The following is a 22799-nucleotide window of genomic DNA, read 5'->3' as shown; positions in this document are numbered from 1 at the left end:
CCAGTCTTATTTTTATAAAGACCCTGACTGTGCTTCTAGATACTTTTTATTACTATTTCAACTAAGATAAATAACTTCTCTACTAAGAACACCTAAGGCATCATTTGTGGTTTATGATTAAGTTAACCGATGTCCAACAAACAAAACTGTTGCACTTCCTCTTGTCCTAAGTGGTACCTTCATTTTACTGAGTTAAATATAACTTAAGCTTAAGACTACAAGCTTAAGACAATTAATTGAAGATTAATGAAAAATGATACAACAAAATATAATTGACATATCCTTGTAAGTTGCTTTGTTAAGGATTTTGTTCTTTGTAGCCTAAGCAATTTTAAACTTGCAGTTTTCTGGACATCCTTAGCAAACAGGAACTTCTACAAGCAAATTGCAACTAACTTAAATAGCTAAATGAATTATGAACTCATGATTCTTGCTAAAGCGTGGGTCATTCCAGGTTCCACTTCTGAAAAAAAAGTTACAGAGAAAGATTTGCTAATGTTCTTTCATAGTGCAGAACTCTGCAGCTTTCACCACTGTATAGAAATAATTATATATAAACAAGAAAAAATTGGTAATTTTTTCCACATTTTTTTTGAGTAACACATTCCACTGCTTTGCTGTCTTCTCAGCTTACATGCAGCACATGCACAAACACCCCACCTCACCTATTCCAGTGCAAAAATATACTTCTCTATGCCCTTGTTCCTCCAGAAATAAAGTTAGTCGGTCTGCTTTGCAGGATTTTTTTACATTATTTTTCCTCATCCTCGGTATGTTTTCTAAATGAGATGTTCAAATAATCCAGTTCTTTGAAAGACTTCTGTGCTGATTATTTTGTGGCTTCAGATTGTAATCTTCTCTTTCAGTAAAGATGACAAAACTGATCAGAACACTTCAGCTGAGTGTCCTGGATTTTTCTATTCCTATCTCAATAGTTAGTCATGGAATACTTATTAGCTAGTTCCATGTCTTTTCATACGTTGGCATTTGACTGATTGGCATATTTTCACTTCTCTGGACTTCAATTTTTCCGCCACCTCCCACCCAACTTAAAGACAGCCACTAAAGTTTCACTGGTTGTTTCAGGTTGCTTACATTTCCTTAGAGGAATTTTTATTAGACTTGCTGATCTGGATACCTTAGACTATTTTGTCAGTTCGCTTTCTCCAGAAGCCAACACCTCTATCCATACAAAATGCCCTAAGTATAGTAAATTAACTTTTCATTGTGGAGATGGAAGCGAGGGTAATTTTTTAATATTTTTTTTATTTATTTTTGGGGTGGGAAGAGGCATAGTTTTTAGGACAACCACATGATGATAACAGCTTATTTTTGGTGTACGCTTACACCACTCCTCTGCTGACAAGTGAGCAAGGTGCTGATCAAACAGAAAATGGAGTGAAAGGTCTAAAACAAGAGGAGCTGATTGTACTGAAAGGGCACCTCAAGGACTGCCAGTCCCCCTCTGTGCACATAACATCACACAGATCATGTGGCATTGTGTAGGGTGCTGCCACCCACTGCCATTTTCATCCTGCACTCATGCAGCCGTGCAATACATTAGGTCACTTCCCATACAGTGTTAAATATACATTTAGCTGTCATGCTGTTTGGATGGGTAGAACTATGCCAGCACCTCACGACCCAGCAATTCAGCCTTGATTGAACTAACGTCAACTCAAGCGAAGTTCAACATGAACCACAGGCAGCCACATTTGAAGATCACATTCCAAACAACATGGTCACCCAGAGCAGCTCACCTCTGAAACTCCATTTCCTACCAGGCTTGTGTGTCTCACTTGTTTTCAGCTATGGCTGAATAGCCAGCCATATCCGAGTGTCAAAATTAAACCTAGCTGGATCAATAAAGGACCACCTATTCAATTTCAGCATCAACTTCACATAAAAAGTAGTGACAAATTCAGAAAAAAAGAAAAAGAGGAAGAGGGACGACAAGCAAAAGAAAATCCCTACAATGTACACAAAAAACATACACAGAGAAAAGAAACTCTACAAATCTAAATTCCTGGTATCTGCAGGAGTTTTTAGAAACACAATACAACACAGCTTATCAGTACAGTCATTGCATGGACATAAAATATTTAGTTTCGTTCTCTCCAAATTCCGGTCCTAACCGAGCTCGATCTTTATGGTTTTATCGGTTTGTTTCCAAGCACGGGGTCCCCTTTCAAGGTTAAAACCTGCTGGCAGCGGATGCTGCCACCTGGCGCAAGAAGCGCCTTATTACCCGAGACCCTAAACCCAACCGGCATCGGCAGCCCGCTTCTCCTTCACAGCCCCTTGCTGCAAAAGGAGCAGAACAATTTCTCATCGACTCAACCCTGCCATGCACCACGTTAGGGTCAGGCTTGTGCTCAAGACGGGCCAGGCCAGAACACACAAGACAAGTCAAGACAAGGAAGATCACAAGATAACTACCCAGAGACAGCGTCATTCTCAGAGCACCGTGTGCCAGAGTCATGGCCCGGACGGAGGCCAACACCTTGCAAATGGCTCAAAGCAGCTGTGCTACCCTGAAGAGCCTCCTCTGAGAAAAGGGAAACAAACCACTGCTGCACAGAAGCGGTGTGTTCAGCACAACTATGCTCCAGGTGTGACCATGGGCAACTGCCAGGCTGCTCAGCAACTCTCAAAGCACAAGCTTTGGTGATCAGGTTGTGTCACCCACCCACGCTGACCATCTTCCAGGAGACTCCACTGCACCACCACCCAGCAGCTGGTGCTCAGCCTGCCCCTTCCTGGTGTGGGCTAAATAACCCTCTCCTTAAAAAAACAAACCAAACCAAACCGGTCTCTGTTGTCACTCTTGGGCAAATTTTTTCATTTCCCGTAACAGAATTAAGGCATCGTAATGTGTCCCAACCTTTTGAGGCAGTTGAGGAAACAGAAGTAGGTAAGAGCACAGTAACAAAAATAGATGAGAGAAACAAAGAAACTCTCCGAGTAAAGGAGGAATGAAGAAGTCTACTACTCCATGAAGCCACCTATTCCTCGCTGTCTGCTTTTCAGCTCCGTCCCATTTCCCACACACGTATTACACTTAGCCTTGACATATAGCTCTCTGAAGTTTAAAACAGAGAGACATGGGGGGAAAAAACCTTCAAAAACGGCTGGTCAATACATAACAATTTATATCGGGGGGGAAAAAAGCACACAGTACCTGAAAGGATCAATTCCAGTGCTGGCTCCCTACTACTTAAGTGAAGGCAAGGTTCTCTGCAGAACAGCCCTGCCACATGGAGACTAAAGTCCAGCCACATGTAATGCAAGAAATTAGAGTTCATCAGCTTGAGGTTATTCTATGCTAAATATTAGTGAATCTTGACTGATGATTTTTACTTCATGTGATGCATAAACACACTGAGAAAGTCTGAAAGTCTTAAAGACTTAAAGAGACCCTTACTAGAAACCGAGGATCAGCAAGCACTGGACAAATTTTGTATCCCTGTATGAAAAATTACACAAAATTCTGTAGTACATGTACTGTCACACAAGAGCAGTTTTTAAGCAGGAAGTGCCCTGTTTAAAATTCTCAGTGTATTCAGTATCTCCCTCATTTTTAAAATAGTGAAAAAATATGCAACTCCATAATGTGAAAAGTCATCCCATTCCATTGGGCTGAGAAAATTCTGGAAACTCCTTCTGAGAAAAGTCTCCTAACCTAGCTTGGCAAGCAGCCAAGAAACCATGACTACAATAGGTTTTGCCTTTCTCAGCAAACCACAAGCCTAAAGCCTAATCATATCCCAGAGAAGGAAGCAAGAGAGAAGGTCTTTCTCTAAATGCTTTTCCAACAGGTACTTCCTTGCTGTTTGAAGCAGCTCAATAGCCTCATTTTCCCAATGCTTTCTGTCCATTTAGACAACAATGGAGAGGTGTGAACTAGGCATTACCCTTGTGAAGAGATCTACATAAAAATGAAAAGCAAAAGGGTAAATGAGAAGCTTCAAGTCCACAATCAGGCTGCTAGCTAGTCTACTGAACAGAGAAATATAGCCTGTAGTCATCCATTATCTGAGCTCTCCAGGCCCCCACCCACACACTGGCATTATGTACTAACTGGGGTCCAGAATTACAAGTATTTTTGGAACATTATTTAACAGTTACTCTACACATGTACCTGCAATAGGCAAAATACCAGAACCCATCATATCCCTATTTAATTTCAGTTCCAGGATGCCCACAATGTGGCTAATTATACTGAAGTCTTATAAATACTACTGCTGAACTCAGGACTGCATATACACAATATGTGTGTTTTAATAAGTGTGTGATCAGCTGGGCAAAAAATTACTTCTAATAAAAAGAAAACTCACCATCCTTTCAACTCACTGACTTGCCCAAAGGGAAAGAGCCTTAGCATCCTACATATCTGAAGTCTCAATGCTGGCTGCAAAGTCAAACTGCTGGAGCAAAAGCTTTTCAACAAGAATGCTGTCTCATACCCTTAAAAATCAAGATTCCGCAAACAGCCCATGGCAACTTCTGTAACTTGACTGGCATGACACAATTTTGGAATTCCAAGTCCTGCCACACCCAAAGTTGTTTAAGCAGTGGTTCTTCTGCCTCTAAACATGGAAAACACTGCACAAAATCCAGTCTTCCATGGGAAAAGAAAAGACGCCATGCTAACCTCAGGTATTCCCATTCTGGGCTGCCACAGCAAGGTTTCAGCTGGCCTGTAACTCAGTACTGCCCCTTGCACGCACAGATCTCAACTGGCCTTCCCACCTTGCGCAGGTGGGGCACCACAGGAAAGGCAGCTAGCTGTGGTCGCCAAGTGGGCACAGTGAATCACAGCAAAGGAATTCTGGATGATAAGTCCAGCCCATGGAGAAGAACAAAGCACTCTAACAGGGATTCTCACCATATTATCTATATAATACCATGCGTCACTTCAGTTGTCTGCCATTTGATATTTTAATTCATACAAACATGCATTTATAAGAGCAAGGATAGCAGTAGGAAGGAAGAAGACTTCCAAGACTTTGCTTTTCTTCCCCGCACCGACTCCCATCGCCTTTCCTCTGAACAAATCCAGCTTCATTACTGGGAAGAAGTCTCTTCTCCTCAAAAAGTTTTAAAGGATTTATGCAAGGGTGAGAAAGCTGCACAGAACATAATCACAGTTCTTCCTTTGCTACCAAGTAGAATAGGTATGAAAGATCAGATCATTCAATATTATCCAAAAGAATACTGTTGTGAGGAAAAAATAATTACATTGACCAGGCTGCCAGCTGAAGTGGAAGAAGAAAAAAAAAATGCTGTTCCTTCAGTTCTGCCACACCAGGCACCGGCCAAACCTGTCTGTGGGGTGCACAACCCATGGAACTGTCTTCCCATATAGGTCAGTGGACTCAGCCTACATCTGCATACTTGGGAGAATAAAGCACTGTTTCCACCATGTAACCTTCCTTGGTAGAAAACTACTTAAATTTGGCAGCTGAAAGCATATTGAAGAAATAAGCTGGAAGAAAACTTGGCTTAGTCAAACACACCAAATAAAGACTGGGATAAAGCTGGGAATGTCAAAGCTAACAAAGATCAAACTACTGGGAAGCGTGATTCCAATGTGAGAAATATCATTGTTTACTAGGTTAATGTCTCCCTGCTTTGGTTTCATCCTACACACACATTTCTACTGGGTACAAAAGGTGAGACAGATCTGCGTGATGAGAGACCATTAAACTATTAGACCCCTACTATACATTATGCCATAAATTTAAGTGAGCTTTGCTTCAGTATGGAGACGTTTTTCTTTGTAGATAAATGCAGCCATACTCATGCTTTTATTTTTACATTAAACAGAAAATAAAAGGAAACTCCACCACCATGGCTATTCTTTTAGAGCAGGAACAAAAGCTATTCATGTGTCAAATGCATGCTGGCAACGCACTGTTCAGCAGCAGAAAGAATAAACACATCCATTAACCATTAGGATCTTCCAGCTTCCACGACAGACTGAGAACGTCTCAAAAACCCATTGATAAATCACTGAGTACGGAAAACCCTGAAAAGCAATTGTCCTGCCTTTGCTTGTTGTTCAGCCCAGCTACAAAATGTGCTAGCCCCTAAACAATGGATGTCAATGAAGCTTTAGAATCACAACCAAACATAAGAATTAATCCTTGTGTAGCTTGGTTTTTACAGTTGTTGACTTTAAAAGGAATTTTTTTTTGTTTTGGGATGGACACATACATGTGCATTGAGGGAGAAAGGTAAAGCTGCACTCAGCATGTTATGGAGGCAAATTTAAATATGTCAAAATACTTGTATTCCATAATACGCCAATAACCAAATGTAGCTTTTTAGTCTTCCATTACTACTCAAGTGCACCACAATGCACCTCCCAAAAAATCTACCAGGTACTTGCCTTCAAGAGTTGTTTCTCCAAAGAACACAGAACACTGACGAACACTTACTGTTCTCACACATCCCTACCTCAAATGAAGTAAATATTTAGCAATGACAAGTGCTTGCCAAAATAAGGGAAAATCTAGAAACAAATTTTAATAAGTCACACTGGATTTCAGTAATTCCTGTGGTTGCTTTCACAGTGACTCTAGAATTGACAGTTTACACTAAAACCCATGTATCCTCCTACTAGGAGGAGGAGTATAAGTAGGAGGGCTGCATAAGGAGCATAGCAGTAGCCCACAACTCTGCTTGGGGAAAAAACAAATAAACAAACCAACCCCACCAAAGCACAAAAACATCATCCTTGAAAGAAAAAAAAAAAAAGTGTGTCTGGGATACAGACTAAGAGGTAGTAGCATTAACAGCCTGTCAGAGGAGAGGAATCAGGAAAAAGAACAAGTTGTTGGCAAAGAGCAAGAGCTGGAAAACAACTGACAGGAAGCCAGGGTGGTGGGGAAGGGAGGGGTAGGAGAAGCTGCATGAAGTTGAATGAGAATCCACCAAAAGCCAGCCAGAAAATTCGAACAGATGCAATGGTGCAGCAGGCACAGAGAGTACGATCATTTTGGTAGAGTATGCTAGACAGAACTAAAGTCAGCGCCACAGAACAGTTCCACTCATGCTGAGAGAGTTATCTCATGTTAATAGGATAAGCATTTTTTGCGTGACTTAGAGAAAGAAAGAGTGCTCAGAATTTAGCAATAACTGCTTACAGGAAGGGTCAGGAAAGAAGAGGGAGAAGAGACCAAAACTAGATCCAACTTACAGTATGGGACTAGTGACAGCAACAGCAAAGTAAAAGGACTGAGGTAAGAGCTGACATGCTTGAAGTTTTGCTTAAAGGACAGACTAAGAAAGCTGGGAAAGGAGCAGGCCAGGGTGTGAAAGTGATGGAGATTTTTCAAATATCACAAAGATAAAAACATAAGGGGAATAAAAAACTGACATTCACTACATCCTAGATAACAACAACACATACTGACAGCAACCAGTGCAAGACTGGTGTAAGTACCACTGCACACAGCCAATAAAAGCCATGAACTACCACGGTAACACAATCAGCAGATTCAGAAAGGTTTTAAAGTCATGGACAGGGTCCAACACCAAATAGACACTATAAGAGCTAGGCAGGGATGTAGTGTCTATATCCCTAGTACAACGGTTCTGCTAGATGGGGTACTTATTCTGAGAACATGCTGCTAAGAGTGGCTGAGCACGTACTTTCCATACCCAGCATCTGCTGCTGCTGGAGTCAGAAACACAGTCGTGAACCAGGTGGTCCAACCCAGGAGAGCATTTCTTATGTTCTTTATTTGAATTCCAGCTCCACCAAACACCATCTTAGACCTTTTCTCTCATACCGATGAAACCAAGAAAAACCACAAAAGTATCCCAAAACAGGAGCTGAAAAAGCATAAAGTGCTAGAGCAAGTTTTTGCTGTGTAGGGAACAACCACTAAAAGAGAAAGCTAACCATAACAGAACTCAAAGAGGTTCAGATAGAGAGAAGCAATTCAAAACTGTTATTATTTTATCAATACTTTTGTAACTTAGAGAACAACCACCCAGCCTTTAACAGGTACCAAATACAATCACAGCACCCTGTTCAACTGCCTCAGATTAGCAACTATGCAAGGTCTGATGGTATCTCATGCACCCAAAACAGGACGGCCATGGATACAGTATTTTCCCATCTCCCACGTGACAGGAGTAAAGCATTCTAGTAACAACCTGTATTAGCAAAATCTTAAGGAGTTACGTTGGGGCAGTCATGCTTTGTCAGGCTTGGAACAGAAGGAATCGAAATTCAGCCTTGCGAACAAAAACATGCACCTTGGCGGGGCACACACAGACACGACACATGACCACAGGTGACTGGAATGGAAATTCCACAGGCCCTAGGCATGCCTTGTCAAATCAACTGACTACAGAAAAAAAAAAAATGGTCAGAATTACACCAGCTATCTGCAGGATCAGTCAGTCATCAAAACTGCTTGATGTTGCCATGAGGAATGAAGAGTGGTAACAGCTGGTGGAAAGAACAGAAGCTCTGTTTCATATGAGAACACAATTATAGCCTCAATAACAAGAGAGGCAGAATGAAAATCCAGAGAAAACTTTCTGCACCCAAATGTCTTTGTTGCTAGGAGATTGTGAAAGGCCTGAGAGCAGGAGAAAGTCGGTTTCTCTGGACATTAGGACTACCCACCATTGCAGTAAGTTAGAAGTTATACCCTGCAAGGTCAAAAAATACCAACTCTTCTCAGAGATACCTCCCAGCTGAGAGAAAAAGATTTCATGGCTTGACCCATCCAGTGATGTAACTTTATTTTAAAATAAACAAATCTACTTGTGTTAATTACAAAGTAACATACAGAACAGGTTATCACCACAAAGAATTTCCCAAGAACCCTCAGGAAATTGCCCCTAGCATGACAGCCAGAGAACACACTCTGACGTGCATTTGGAAAGAGTAATTAGTACAATGAACAAATGAATCATGCAAATTAATGAAGGAGCTAGGCAATTTAAATCACAGCCCATTCATTCTCTCCTTTTTCAGAGAAGGATGAAGGAAACCTACATGGCATATTAAGCAGTCAGCTCTTGAATTGCAAAGTATATCATGCCAAAATCATTGGAAATAGCAAGTCTTCAGACATGAGAAAGCAGACTGAAAATTAACTTACTGAAGATGGCCAACAATACTGTTATGCATATTTATAGAGAAACTAAGGGGCAAAAAAACCCAAACCACTGCAAAAAAAAAAACAACCACCAAACACAAAACCACCGACAGCTAAACATCTGTCAAAAGATTAAATCTATACTACAATGGTGTTTCAGGCTTTCACCCCCACTGTACTCTCCATTTCCAAAAGGACGGGATTTGTCTGATAGCAGCTGACAGACAAAGAAGAAAGGCAACCACACTATTGAGCAACTTAGTGGCACTGTGCTTTATGATGTCACAATTACAGCCCTTCCTGCTTTGCAAAAAATGGGGCAGGGGTGTACAACAGAGAAGAAAGCCCCCAACGTCAGCTCCTGTTTCCATCAACACCTGACTAGAAGCATCCAGGTCTGCACTGCAATTAACAGGACAGACAGACACACCTTTAAAAGCACTTCGATCCCGTTTCCAGCAAAAGGAACACTAGATGGTGCTACATCCGTATTCCTACCTTTACACTCTCAGATGAACGGTATCCGCAAGAAAAAGAAAAGTTCAAAGGAAAAAAAACAACTAGGACAAGACCGGTACCCCACACATGTAGTAGCAGCACACCGGCTTATGTCATGCAGTGCTGCCCCACTGTCCACCAGCCTCGGGATATGAATCTCCTTCTCCCTATTTACCTACAGAGGTTCCTCAAGTGATAGCACTAAAACCCTCTAAGTCAGACTACATCCAACTCTTCCCTTAAATCTTACCAAAACCCAAAATGAAGTAATAATTAAAAAAAAAAAAAAAAATCTGCTAAACCAGCTACTGAATCCATTTTCAGGTTTAATACTACCAGCGTTTAGAAAAAACATGCACTACCAGTAACATTTTTTTAGTAACTCTTAAAACATTCACAACTATTTTTTTTATAACTGGATAAATTATCTATTTCATATTCCCTTCTATGCTCAAATTAGCACAGATTCAGAAGTGTCTACTTGTATAACACTTCAATTATAGCAACTATGACTTTTGGATCGCTTTACTACCAAATTCAGTGGGAAAGCAGTAGTCTTTTACGGTGCTATCCCCAACTCTGAGGTAACACTGGCTTAGGGAATCTTTTAATCTCACCATTTTTTGTGACCCAGGCCCACCCCTGCAGTGCTCATTCCATGGGTTACGCCAGCATAACTGCTTTTAGGCCACATAGTTACACAGATCAGAGGTGTGACCTAGCTAGAGAGTAACTCATCTCCTCTCTGCCACAAAAACAGAACAGGGATTCTATCCAGACCAGTTGCCTAAACTACCTCCAGCTGCACTCCCGCAGGAATCTGCAAAAGCATTATCATTCTGAGGTGGTTTGGGGACAGGAAACATTGAAGCCAACCCTCTGTCCAAGAAAACATGCTTAGCACAATCAGAATGTGCAATGCACCCTCAGCTACATTGCATCTGCTCTTAGGTCCCAGGCAGGATAGATCATGCTGCTGGCAGAGAATGCCCAAGTGCTCCTCTCCAGCAAAGAGAATAGGGGAGGGAAAAGAAAAGAAAAAAGGTAGCAAGAATTTAAAATTCTTTGAGCACCAATGGGCTTCTTGAAAAGTTAAATAGCAAGATGTGCACATCATATAATTTAAGCCTAAGAACAAATTGTATCAGCCAACTCTAATTACATTACTATTAACTAGTTGGTTTCAGAAAGCATCACTACACAGCACTGTGACTCAGTTTCAGGGTTTTTTTAACTCTGTTCAAGCCTTTACTTGCAAGAATTTTTGCAGATGTCTTTTACAATAGGCTTTAGCTGTTAGTCTCAGACTACAAGAAAACAGATTGTCCTGATTGCTAAATTTGAACATGCCAGCTCTAGGATGAGGCAATGCTTGGCATCAGAAGAAAAATTATGGTATATGCAGACTTGATATGAGCAATTTCTTTCCCACTAAACAGTTTTAAAGTGTAAATAGCACTAACCTGTCAGTAAGACCTACATAAAGTTTTGTGTCGAAGTCTCTGACAATCCTTATTCCTCTGCAAGGATTTTACTGCTTGTTTCAAGGGTATACGCTGCACACCAGCACATACTACTGACACCACAGATATTTTACAGAGCAAGTATGAGACCAATTCCTAAACCCCAGTCTATGTCCATTGAGACCCTTAAGAAGCATAGCAAACAGCCATTTAAAAAGAAAAAAAAAAAAAAACACCCTAAAAACCCAAAACTAAACAACTAACCAAAACTACACACCACTATTTCTACTGCAAGTCCTATTATGTTGTCTCGGAGTCACAAGCAATAAAAATGTGCTGCTGCAGAACAGCTAATCCATAGAAAAAGCATTACAGGATCAATCAGTAAACCACACTTGGCTGACAACTAAGCAAGAAGAAAGAAATTCAGAAACTGAACCAAGTTTGAAAGAGTGTCAGGTAGGAAAACATGCACTGACCTCCACTTAACAAAAGCTACTTTTAAAAATTAAAAAAAACAAGAGTTTATCTTGCCTTTCAAGGAACCATAACCAAGAAAGCATCTTGGTTCATGAAAAAAGTTGTTTGTCTGGGCTTGTAGTCAGAAACAGAAAAACGTAAAGTTAACATCTTCCTGTTAACAAGAGAGGGAAGGGAGAGGGCACAGGATACAGCCAACAGAACAACCTGCAAAAAGAAATTATTCTAGAAGGGGCCTGGAAAACAGTTATGCTACTAGCAACGCATTTATGTAATGTGTAGTTTTTAGGCTACCTAGCAAGCTAATATCTACATGGCAGTCAAGAGTGACCCATTTATAAATGAACCAGTTAAAGAGCTCTAAACCCATGAACACAAGGGAGGAGGGATGGGGAGTAAGTTTCTGTTAACAAAATATTTATTGTATGTAGAATCATACCTGAAACTGACATCACTGTTATCCTGCTGCTTGTCTTCTCAAGGGAATCACGATGGACTTGCAGAGCATCTCCCCCCTTCTATTTTCTTTTTTCAGAGTATCAACCCTTAGTAACTACACAGCAACTGGGCTGAGCTAAGCTAGGGCATACTACAAAAGTATCTGTTGACGGTCACCATTAACTAGTTCTCTGACCTTCAGACCACTCTAGAAAAGGCTGGAAGTAACTCAGGATAAACATACCTAGTAGTCAGCTAACATGGCCCCGTCTTATTTGTGTTTTTCTCAGCCCTCTCAATTATCCCTCCTGAAAACTCTGCTAGCTAACTTCTCAAACATTCCCAAAAGACCTTGGCACTGACAAGGTCACTTTAAGCTAAAAGGAAACCTCACAGCTCAGCCAACAAACCATGCATTTGGAATGGAAACTGCCTGTCATCTCATGGACACAACCATGACTAAACCGAATTACCATGATTATTCAAACACAAAAAAAATCAGGTCAGCTGACCACATCACTAAGAATCTAATTCTACTTAAAATACCATACTTAAACACATACTAATTTTTTTTTGTATGAATTTATGATAAAAAGACATTTAACCTTTCATAGAAGCATGCAGAAGCCATTCCTTATACACTTAACTTTTATAGTCCCAGAACTGATGTGACAAAAATGGAATGGTTTGAAAAGCAGAAAGATGTACAGCCAAAATATGTTAGATACTACTTCTCTCATCCCCTTCTCCCACAAACCAATTCTCATATTAAGATAAAGATCTAAATTATGTTGAACATTGGGACAACCATTCCAAGATTCCTTCCCCTCACCCCTGACTTGCAATTGGCTTATTTTCCAAACAAACTTCAAATGGTTCAACTTCCCAAGCACATCAGTTTCCTAGCTTCACAGCTGTCATTGGTCTAGCCTATTTGCAAGAGCCTTCCTTAAACCTTACAAAAGTGCTTTCATTGAAAATTCAGGTGCTTGTGAAATCATTTCTTAAACAAGAAAAAAACGCGCAGAGCATCAGCAGCCCTGTCCATGAATCGGATACCTCATCAACAGCTTAAGAACAGACGCTTAACTGTACATCTCCACACCCTTCCCAAGATAAAAGATCTGACTGCTTACCAGTAATGGTGCAGGCATCTCTGTACTCTCTGCAGTCTGGCACATCATCTTCCACTGCTTCACTTACATAGTGCTCTTCGTGAATGCCTGTGTCACAGGCTAGGACTGCATGATTTGACAGCTCCAAAGGAGGCACAGTGGCGGCCAAAGTGCAGTCGTGCAAAGCTGTGGCGTCCAGCTTGGCAGGTTTCACAGGGTTGTACAAATTGCCATCAGGGGGACCAGCACTGGAGACTGGGTCTGGCTGGCAGAAACAGAACTCTTTCTCTTTGCTAGAGTTGGCTTCAAGAAGTCTGCAATACACAAAGGAAACCAGTGCTCAATTCAAGACATTCCAAACAGCATAAATTGGAATAGATAATTTTATTATCCTTAAACATTGGTTTAACCTGATAAATCCAGCAAATGCTAAAACCCAAACACATTTCAGAGAGCGGCTGCCTATCTCTGCACCTTGCACGGTCATGTCAGGTAGGAAAGTGCTATTCCTTGGACAGTGTTATTTACCAACAGCTGATTAAGCATCTGTTTTTTTGCCTCATCCAACCTGGAGTAAGCACAGCCCATCCACCTTGGCTCATTCACCAGCTAACCTTCTCCCACACCAGCCAAGCAAAAGCTCTGTGTAACCCAGTGTGTTGTACGAGCCACGCTGCACAGACAGACTGCGCACCACTAGGCGATTTACTGGTACTTTAACATCATCATTCAAAACTGACTGACAGCAAACAATACAGAAATTAATATCAGCTTAAACTACCCCTGCTAGACTTTCCTCTGCACTAGGCCACCCTGCACAGCTCAGCCCTTCACTGCCAGACTGCCAGCTGGCATCTTTGTTCCCTTTACAGAGTACACAGGAAACAGAACTCAAGCTGCACTGAGTTAAGGGGGTACCCACTTACTGTGGCTCCCCAGTGCTTCAGCATCAAACAGGGAGCAAAGTCCCTCAAAGACAGATACCGATGCCTCCAGCAAGATTAGAATGGCCAGAGAAGGAATGAAGAACACCTTTATCCAAAAACTTCACTGAACCTTTCAAATAAGGGACTAAAGGCCCTGCAATAACTGGTGGCATGGTACTGGTTTTGGTTATTAACAGCATAAGGAAAGATGCAAATGCTCACTACTACGAGGAAAGGAAAATACAACCATGGGATTGTGGAAAACCAGTCTTCGGAAAGGACTTGAAGGACAGGAAAAAAAAAAAAAAGGACTATATATGTAGTAGTTACAAGACATAAGCAGCAGCTGAAGAACAAGACACACAAGAACACCCAGATTACATGGGAAAAGCAGAAAAACAGCCAGCAAGAAGACATAAATGCACTGGTCTGCAACCAGAAGATGTGGATACAATTCAATATGCATGTGCAGCAACAGAACATGGAATGTTCAGTCATTCATTGAGAACCAGAAATACAAGAGTTTTCTGGAGAATCCTATTAAAGAGGTTCTCTTTAATCTCTAGGAACATGCCCAGATAATCCTATTTTGCCGTTAAAGCTACACACAAGATTTTGACATCTTATTTTCTGGCATTTGTAGTAAATAACATTATTGCTTCACCAAACCATGACAGTATTTCTAGAAAGTCATCACAAGACTTAAGCATCTGTCTCAACTGTCAAGACACAGATAATGCGTTCTAGACCTTCTGGGAGTAAGCTTCAGAGAAACCTTGCAACAAAGTTGTAATACAAAGAACACTACCATCTTTTCTCAACCCATTTTTCCCTGTCACCACAGGCATAAGAACAAAAAAAGCACAATTGTCTCCTCCTTCAGTGGGTCTCAACAAGGATGTGTTTACACTGAAATCAGAACACCACAATTGGAAAACAGATGGGCAATATTAACTCCAAAAAAATAAAATGTTTTGTGTATGAGGGTGGGTTAAGTTCTCCTCAATTACATATACTTCTATATCTGCAGGGTATCATTTAACATGAAAATAGTTCTCACTCAGAGGCTCAAAACCTGTATTTTGTAATGATTTTAATAGCTACAGGAACATATTAAATCAAGTGATAACTTTCGGATACGTACTCTCATATAAATGGTACTATACTCTGGTAGCTTCAGGAAGGGAAAGTTTCCCTTGAGTGCTTTAACAGAAAACATTCTGGTTCCCCAGTAGAGCATCCATTATTCCTGAGCTATCACAGGACCTACTGGAAAGAACAATGGGGTCATTTGTACTGATTATTTTTAAAATGGTCCCACTTTCAAGTGGCTCTTTAGGAATAACAAGAGGAAGATTTACTGATATTAGAAATTAGTTGTTCAAATGAAGTTGGAATCAAAATGGAAATCTTTGTTTTCCACTCTGCATTGAAGATAGAAACAGCTTAAGCTATGAACAAGAAAATACACTGAAAATGCACAAACTGACTGATTAAAAGGGCTCCATTTTTGTCCTAGTTGCTACCATGCATTTGTGAATCACGTTTGTTTTGGGAAACTGAGCTGTCTGTTGTTATGAACAAGGGTATGTCTGGGAGTAAGTAACTGAAAGCATCAACAGCACTCCAGCTTTTCTTGCTTTCTTCTCCATGCCCTGCCTCAGCAATTACAGAAAGCCAACAACATACCAACACTACCAAATGCAATAACACTGATAATCAAAGTGCAATTTTTGTGTAAAAGTCTTCAAGTGAGTTTTGGGAATGTGAGATCTTGTAACTTTTCTGGACACACTGACATTCAACGTCTGATGTACCTGATCACCTTAATTCATTCACGACTATCTTCCACATAGTTCTGACCAAAAATACTTTTGCCCAGAACACAATATTCCAAGTTACGTTAGAAGTTTGTGCTGAATGAGCTTCACCTCTCTGCCTTCACCCAGTTTAACATTCACCCCACCAAGGTACCGTGGAATCCTGTATGCTGCACTCCAACAGCTTCCGCCTTGTCACTGTTAAGGACAAGTAAATAGACACATTCAGAAACAAAAAGTCATCAATGCTTTTCCTTCACACAAGCTGTTTCATTGTTGACACTTGCGGAAACTATGAGCAGAGCTTGGAAAAAAACCAAACAAGCAACAAAAACATCCCCCCAAAAATCCCCACAAGTCAGTCTGCCTGGTCTGCTGCAGAAATGCATGTAACATCTGCATGAGAAAGTCAAGTTCTGGATTAAGGGAGAGAATTTGCCTTGGTCTTAAAACCTTTTATCATGGAGGGAATAAAGCAGGCATAAATGAGTATGCCTGCTTCCTTTCAGACTTATTCAATAGCTTCCATTTCCATATACACAGTGGAAAAAAAATGTTGTTTTGATTATCAAATCTATAGAAGCACTGCCTCTGTGGCCTCTCTTGCAAGGCAAATATTACCACCTAACGCAGGGGTGCACACTTTTCCTTTAAGTATTCATCTAAATCTTCCTGTTGCAGAAAAAAATCCAAAATACAGCTGAGCATTATTTAGAAGATAGCTAGAGCAGCCCATGAAGAGAAATAGACATTGTAGCTACTAAACCCACGAAATACAATACATTAATATTATTCTTTAGTCAGCCTCACCTGCATATATTGTATTTGTAATAAGAAGACTACACAAATTGTTATTGCAGTATCTTGTATTTACTCCTGACATCCAAACTTTGTGTACAATTTATAAGTCAGATGATCACTTTTCTTGATGAAAGTTCAATGCATTTCATTCTTTCTACTCTCTATGTCAACAGCAGCCTCCATACAGGATTCAAATAACTCATCTACCTAATACAGTATAATTCAGCTTCTGCCTCAATAGCTGTATTGCACCATTTCTACCAGTCTAAATACAAAGACCGTTTGGGGCCAATAAACAGACCTGGATGTAAAGAAATATTTAATTTGGAATGTCTGAACTTCATTCTTCAGCGTAAAACTGTTTGCAGGAAGACCACAATTCCAAGTTTATTACCTAAATCTTTTTAATCAGGCCATTTTACTCTGAAAAAAACCCCACCCCTTACCTGTAAGTATTTGTTAAAGGGACTCACTCAAATCTTGTACTTCATAAGAGCAATGACACAAGCACAAAGACTTGCTCCTGCACACCTCCTCCGTACTAAATCCAGATTTTGGACTAACCCAATACATGCTTAAAATGAAGTGTTTGCATGATTAATATATGAAAAGCTTAAATTTTAAATACACCAAACATCACTGTCATCTAATAGTACATCTGCGCAATAGTTTGGACTATGACTGCAGCGTAGCTAAGTCCTGATCAGGAAGTACCTCGGGTACTGATTGCAGTGTGCCTGTGGCAGGCCAGATTACAAAAGCCTGCCCCAAAATTGAGTTGTGGTTAGCCAGCACTGCATTCCACCTTTTTGTTAAAAAAAGTTATCCAGCTGTAAGTACCTAGGCAATGCAGCTTAATGCTAACAGTCACATTCACATCAGAAAACAGCCAAGATTTGAGAGTTTTGAGGTAAAGAAAAAATAATACATCAGTCAGCCATTTCTTGGTTCTGACCATTTTAAAAAGTTATGTTCATTTTTTGTTTGCAGTGTGTTTTGGGGGGAAGGGGTTAAGTGTCATACAGCACAAGTTTCATACAAATAAAATAAACCACTTGCTGTTTCTCAGTCATTTGAGAAAGGTTTTCTGCATTCAGTATTAACACAATTTACCTCTGAATCTAAGGCAGAAATGAGTTAGTAAACCTTATTCCTCCCTCAAAAGCAGTAAAAGATACCGAGCTCTTCAGCCACATACCCATATCCCAGCAATGCCAGAAGATACATTATTTGTAACATTGCAATGTTATTCTCATCCCTATCTTGGGACTGCAGCAACAGCAGTATACTGTAGTCACAAAACATCTGGAACTCCTACAAACGTACTCAAATGTACAAATGCTACCCAAAACCCACACATTGCACCCTATGGTGATTATTAAGCTGTGAACAATTTTTAGCTACCTAGCTCACATTCTGTGCGCCACATAATACTTTTATTCATTAGTCCAAAATGGCAGCTTGACCACTGCAAACATTTGTGAACTTAAATGCTTCCTTAAAAGAGGGGGGGAAATACCTTTCTAGGGCTTCCAACTAAAATGTTCCTTTTGTTACAGGTCATCCTTTTGCTACGCATACTCTCATACTTAATTATTTAGTTTAGACCAGGAGCAGAGCTTTGAAGCAAAACCACGTACTGTGAGCTAGTGTACACATGAAAAACCAATTCCCTTTTGAGTAAGAGAACCTGAAAACTCTACTCCAAGAGTTGTACTTCAAATGCAGCCTGCTGCCAAACTGGGACTTCAAATAACCCTGAGGGCTGCATCAATGCAAGGGCATCTGACTTGCACCTACTGCATTTTTCTCCTTCAAGAAGCTTCAAACTGCACAGTTGAGTGGGGACATTCAGCCCAAGGTGCTAAGATAAATCTAATATAAAGTAGCCCACCTGAATCAATAATGAAGATCTGAGACGCTTCAGTGCCAATAACTTTGATCTGCTCATCCATCCTTACTGACCAAAGCATTTGCTAATTTAGAGACAACCTCAGGGTGTCAAGGGATTGAGAGAGCTTTCCACTCCTGGAATCTGCCTGGAGCTACAGAGCTCTGATCATGTAGTCTCATTTACTAACTACTAACTGATGGTTAAACACTCCAGAGGGTTCTAGGGTGTTGAAATACCTCCCTTTTATGCACTTGAAAGAGTACCACCAGAAATGTTCTTCCCTGTTTTGTGTATCACTTAGTAAAACAGAGCCATTTAGTGGTTTTACAAAGTATGGCAAGTTTTACTAAATTCTTTAAAAAAAAACCTGAAGCTTCTTATTTACACAAAAGAAACCTAAATACTTTCTTCAGATGCAAAATGGCCCAAGTAGACACTGGAGCAAATCAAAGCCAGGTTATAGCCTGTCTAATCTGCGAAGTAGATTAACATGCTGGCTCACCCTCAGTAATTCAGAATCCAGGCATAATCACTGAATTGACCAAAGCAACATAATAAGACTTGCTTCAAGCATTCAACTTGCTTATTTCTTTGCTAATTCACATCTTACATCATATTTTTTTTAATTTAAAAACAATTTCTTCACTGAGTGGGTGGGCTCAAGAGCCAGTCAAAATGCCTACTACTATTTAAATACACTTTGTCAGACCATATTGAAACAGCCATTTGCAATAGGTCTGGCTTTTACACACACATATACAAAATCACTATTTAACTTTTACATAAAGGCTGAATTTGATCCCAAATAATTTATTGAGTTGTTTTAAATCTGGCACTTTTATATACCCTCTTATAAACCATGAGGGTTTATTTTCTGCTCAGAAGCTACCTTTTAATAGGCACGATGTTGACTGCTTAGTTAAACCTCTAACAGGAGGCATATAAACAGTTTCATAGATTAGTGACAAAGTATGACAAGCAGTTTATTTACCTTCAAACACTTTGCATAAAAACAAGTACAGCATTTCTCATGCTAGAAGAGGTCCATTGTTTTTACAGCAAATTAAAGGGACAAGCATCTTGGGCAACTCTAGACTACATCCTTATCTAAAGTTTAAAAGATTCTTTAATGGTTTTAAATCAAATTTCCTAGATAACCCTGGGGGAAACACCACTTCACTTTCTTAACAGCACTTTTGTGCCCAGTGATGCAGGCAGGCACACCAAAGCCATCTGCTACCCCAACATCACACAATTCCTTTTACTCAAGAAGCCCTATACTACAGTTTAACTATATTCCATGTTTGGTTTGGTTTTTTTTTTTCTTTTTTCTTCATAGTTAGGGGTTAGGAACTCTTTGGCCTAGCCAAATGCAATCTTTTCACAGAAGTATCAACACTCGGGGGTTATGTCACATGTTATCAAGGATCTTCTCAGGTATATGCCTCCCAAGAGGGGCTCTTCTGCTTATGAAACCATTGAAGAATGTTTCTAAGCTAAAGAACTGAAAGGTTTCTAGAATCATTTATTATAAAGCCTCACAACCAGCAAGTATGAAGCAGACGAAGGCATCCAAAACCAGAACAATACTTGGTTAACTGCCAGTGGCATGGCTATGTCATTTAGAATAAATAAGTCGAGAACAAAAGCCAGAATAGCAGCAGCAATAACCAAAAAGATGTTTAAGTGACAGTATAAACTTGTAAAGCATACAGCCTTTCTCTCCAGGTCCCCAAAGCTGCTGCTGTGACCTTGTTTGGCCCTGTTTGACCATCAAGACATCAATCAAGACAGAATAATGTTTTTCTCAAAAAGCAATGCCAGTCAGAACATCACAAATAAAAAGCCCCAAAAAGAAAAGGAGGAAGGAGAAGAAGGGAGAAAAAAAAGAAAAGAACAAAACCAAGAAAGAAAACCGCCCCACTGTTCTCCACAAACCAAAGTTTCTCAGGACAGGGAACTGGCCTTCAGAAGGAGCCCGTCAGCCTGTTGCCCCCTCAGGCCAGCGGGGAGTGGGAGCATACTGTAGGCAAGACCTGGGTCTGACCTTCGCAGCTGTGGGTGCACAAGCGTGCTCTCACCCAGCTCTGTGTAACACTGCCCCTCGCCGCTCTGAAGTTCCTTGAGGCAAATATTGCAGCCTTCTATAAATAGTTCTTCCTTGTGTAAGGCTCGCATTACACTGGGAGCTTTTTACAGCTCCCTCTACTTTTATTTAATGTAGGCCACCAAAACTGCCTCCCATCCCCCCTCCCCCCATGAACAAATAAAACTGAAAACAGTTAAAAATTAATGTGTTCCCTTTCCTACAATGCATCACACTACTGGCTGGGAGATCTTAGCTAGACATGCTGTGTACCTGCCTTGGAGAGAGAGAAAGCTGTTTGACCACCAACACTTGCACAGAGTGCATGAGAACTGCATGTGCAGTCAAAGGAGGAATTCATCAGGTAACAAAACCAAGCACAGAAGTACAGCAATGCACACTACAAACACCTCAAACGTTCTTTCTGTTCAGTCATGTACATGCAAGGTGTTCACTGAGGTAGATCAAGACAAGATGGACACAAGGGGCATGGCCCAATACTTGCTGAAGAGAAGGAAAGCATCTAATGACTTAAAACAAAAACCAAATCACCAAATCATTTGGGATTAGGCTGCTGTTGTATTTAGCATGTATGAACTCCTGACTCATACACAGCTGATACACAAGCTAAACTACAGGAACGTACGTTTTGGTACATTAACAGATACGCTACCTACCAGCATATCTCCTTGTACCGCTATTAAAGAAAAAAAAAAGCGGGTAGCAAAGATTTCTCAAACAGTTCAGGTAAGGGGGAAACTATACACCAGCAGCAAACCAGATCCTCAAACAATATGAATGGGAGCAGTGATACCAGAAACCTGAAAAGCGTTATTTGTTTATACACCACAAGAGCATGAAACTCCTGACTTCTTCACTTTGCCGTAAGTCTCAAAGACTTTCAAAATATAGGCAAGTATTTGGTAGTGCTTGTTCACTAGCTGGGATGAGCTGTGGGATGACCACAATTTCTCTAAAATGCTGCAGGGGAGGTAACACCACTGTGTCTGCTCGAGTCCTCAGCTCCTTTCCCATCCACAGGAGAACCAGCAAGAGCACTTGACCAGAAGCAGAACAGAAAGGCATAAATGCACCAGACACACATGAATTAGCTACTAGTAAAAGGGAAAACACAACAAAGAAAACCCCAACAACCCTACCGAACAGTGCCTGGGCCTAGGACAGCATGCAGTAGGTAAAGGTATTCAAATTAAAATGTTACCATTCCAAGCCAAAACCCTGATTAGCGAGCCAAGCCGTATCATCTTCTTCAGGACAACACTAAAGAGCAAGGGAAAGTGGTGAGAACAGCTGAAAGACCATGCTAGAATGGTGGTTCCCCACTGCCTACTACTACTGTTTAAACAAAGATACAATTAACCTAATTGCCAACAACTTAGGGCCAAGAGTTTTAGTCAACTAACCCTAAACAAAGAATAGACTGACTCAAACCAGATATTCATCACTACTTAAAACTGGGGGGTGGGGTAATCTTGTTTTGCATTATTTTTTAAAAATTTCTCACACTTCACAATGACTTTTAAGAGTCTACATAGAGATGGTACAATTTAAAATTTTAAAAAAGCTTGTTCACAGGATTGGAGAAATGTCATAATTTCACATTTTAATAGCTGTCCTGAAAACATTTATACAAAATATCACATAACAGAACTAAGAAGAGTGCTGCTTTTCTTTATTATTTCTTATTAACAGAGACAGTGAGAGCAGGGGTAAACCAAACCAGATCACAGAAAAAAAGAAACAAAATGCCTTACAAACTGCCCCAAAACAAACAACCCAACAAAAACCAACACAAAACCAAAAAAAAACCCCACACCACACCTGCTGTGTCCTGATCCACTTACTTTCAGACTGAGTTTATTGCTTTAGACTAAGTTGAATAATCATTTAAAAAGATGATTAAGAAAAAAAAAATAATCACCAAACAGACCAAAACCAACCTGTTCAGTAAGAACATCCCCTCCCTTTTTCCTTTTCCTCTCCCTAAAAAGTAAGAGCTTAGTAACTTAGTTTCCTATTGCTGCTACAAGTAATTTTAAAGACAGCTATTAGGAAGCTTACCTTCAAGGACAGTCAGACCAGGGAATAAGATGCTACGAGGACAGGCTTTGGCTCACTACCACCACTGGCAC

The 22799-nt window shown here is 40.4% G+C and overlaps 1 protein-coding gene across 7 annotated transcripts in view; it reads right to left on the bottom strand.

Moving 5' to 3' along the window:
- Positions 1-22799, bottom strand: part of TRAK1 (trafficking kinesin protein 1) — a 141052-nt gene that overhangs the window by 77624 nt on the left and 40629 nt on the right. For all 7 annotated transcript variants that reach the window (XM_080382622.1, XM_080382627.1, XM_080382629.1 and 4 more), the window contains exon 2: positions 13141-13433. In XM_080382622.1, coding sequence (XP_080238748.1) covers positions 13141-13433 — 293 coding nt within the window. The remainder of the gene's footprint in view (positions 1-13140; positions 13434-22799) is intronic.

Source organism: Falco punctatus (assembly GCF_963210335.1).
Source record: "Falco punctatus genome assembly, chromosome: 4".
Lineage (NCBI taxonomy): Eukaryota > Metazoa > Chordata > Aves > Falconiformes > Falconidae > Falco > Falco punctatus.
This window is presented reverse-complemented; position numbering and strand designations above follow the sequence as displayed.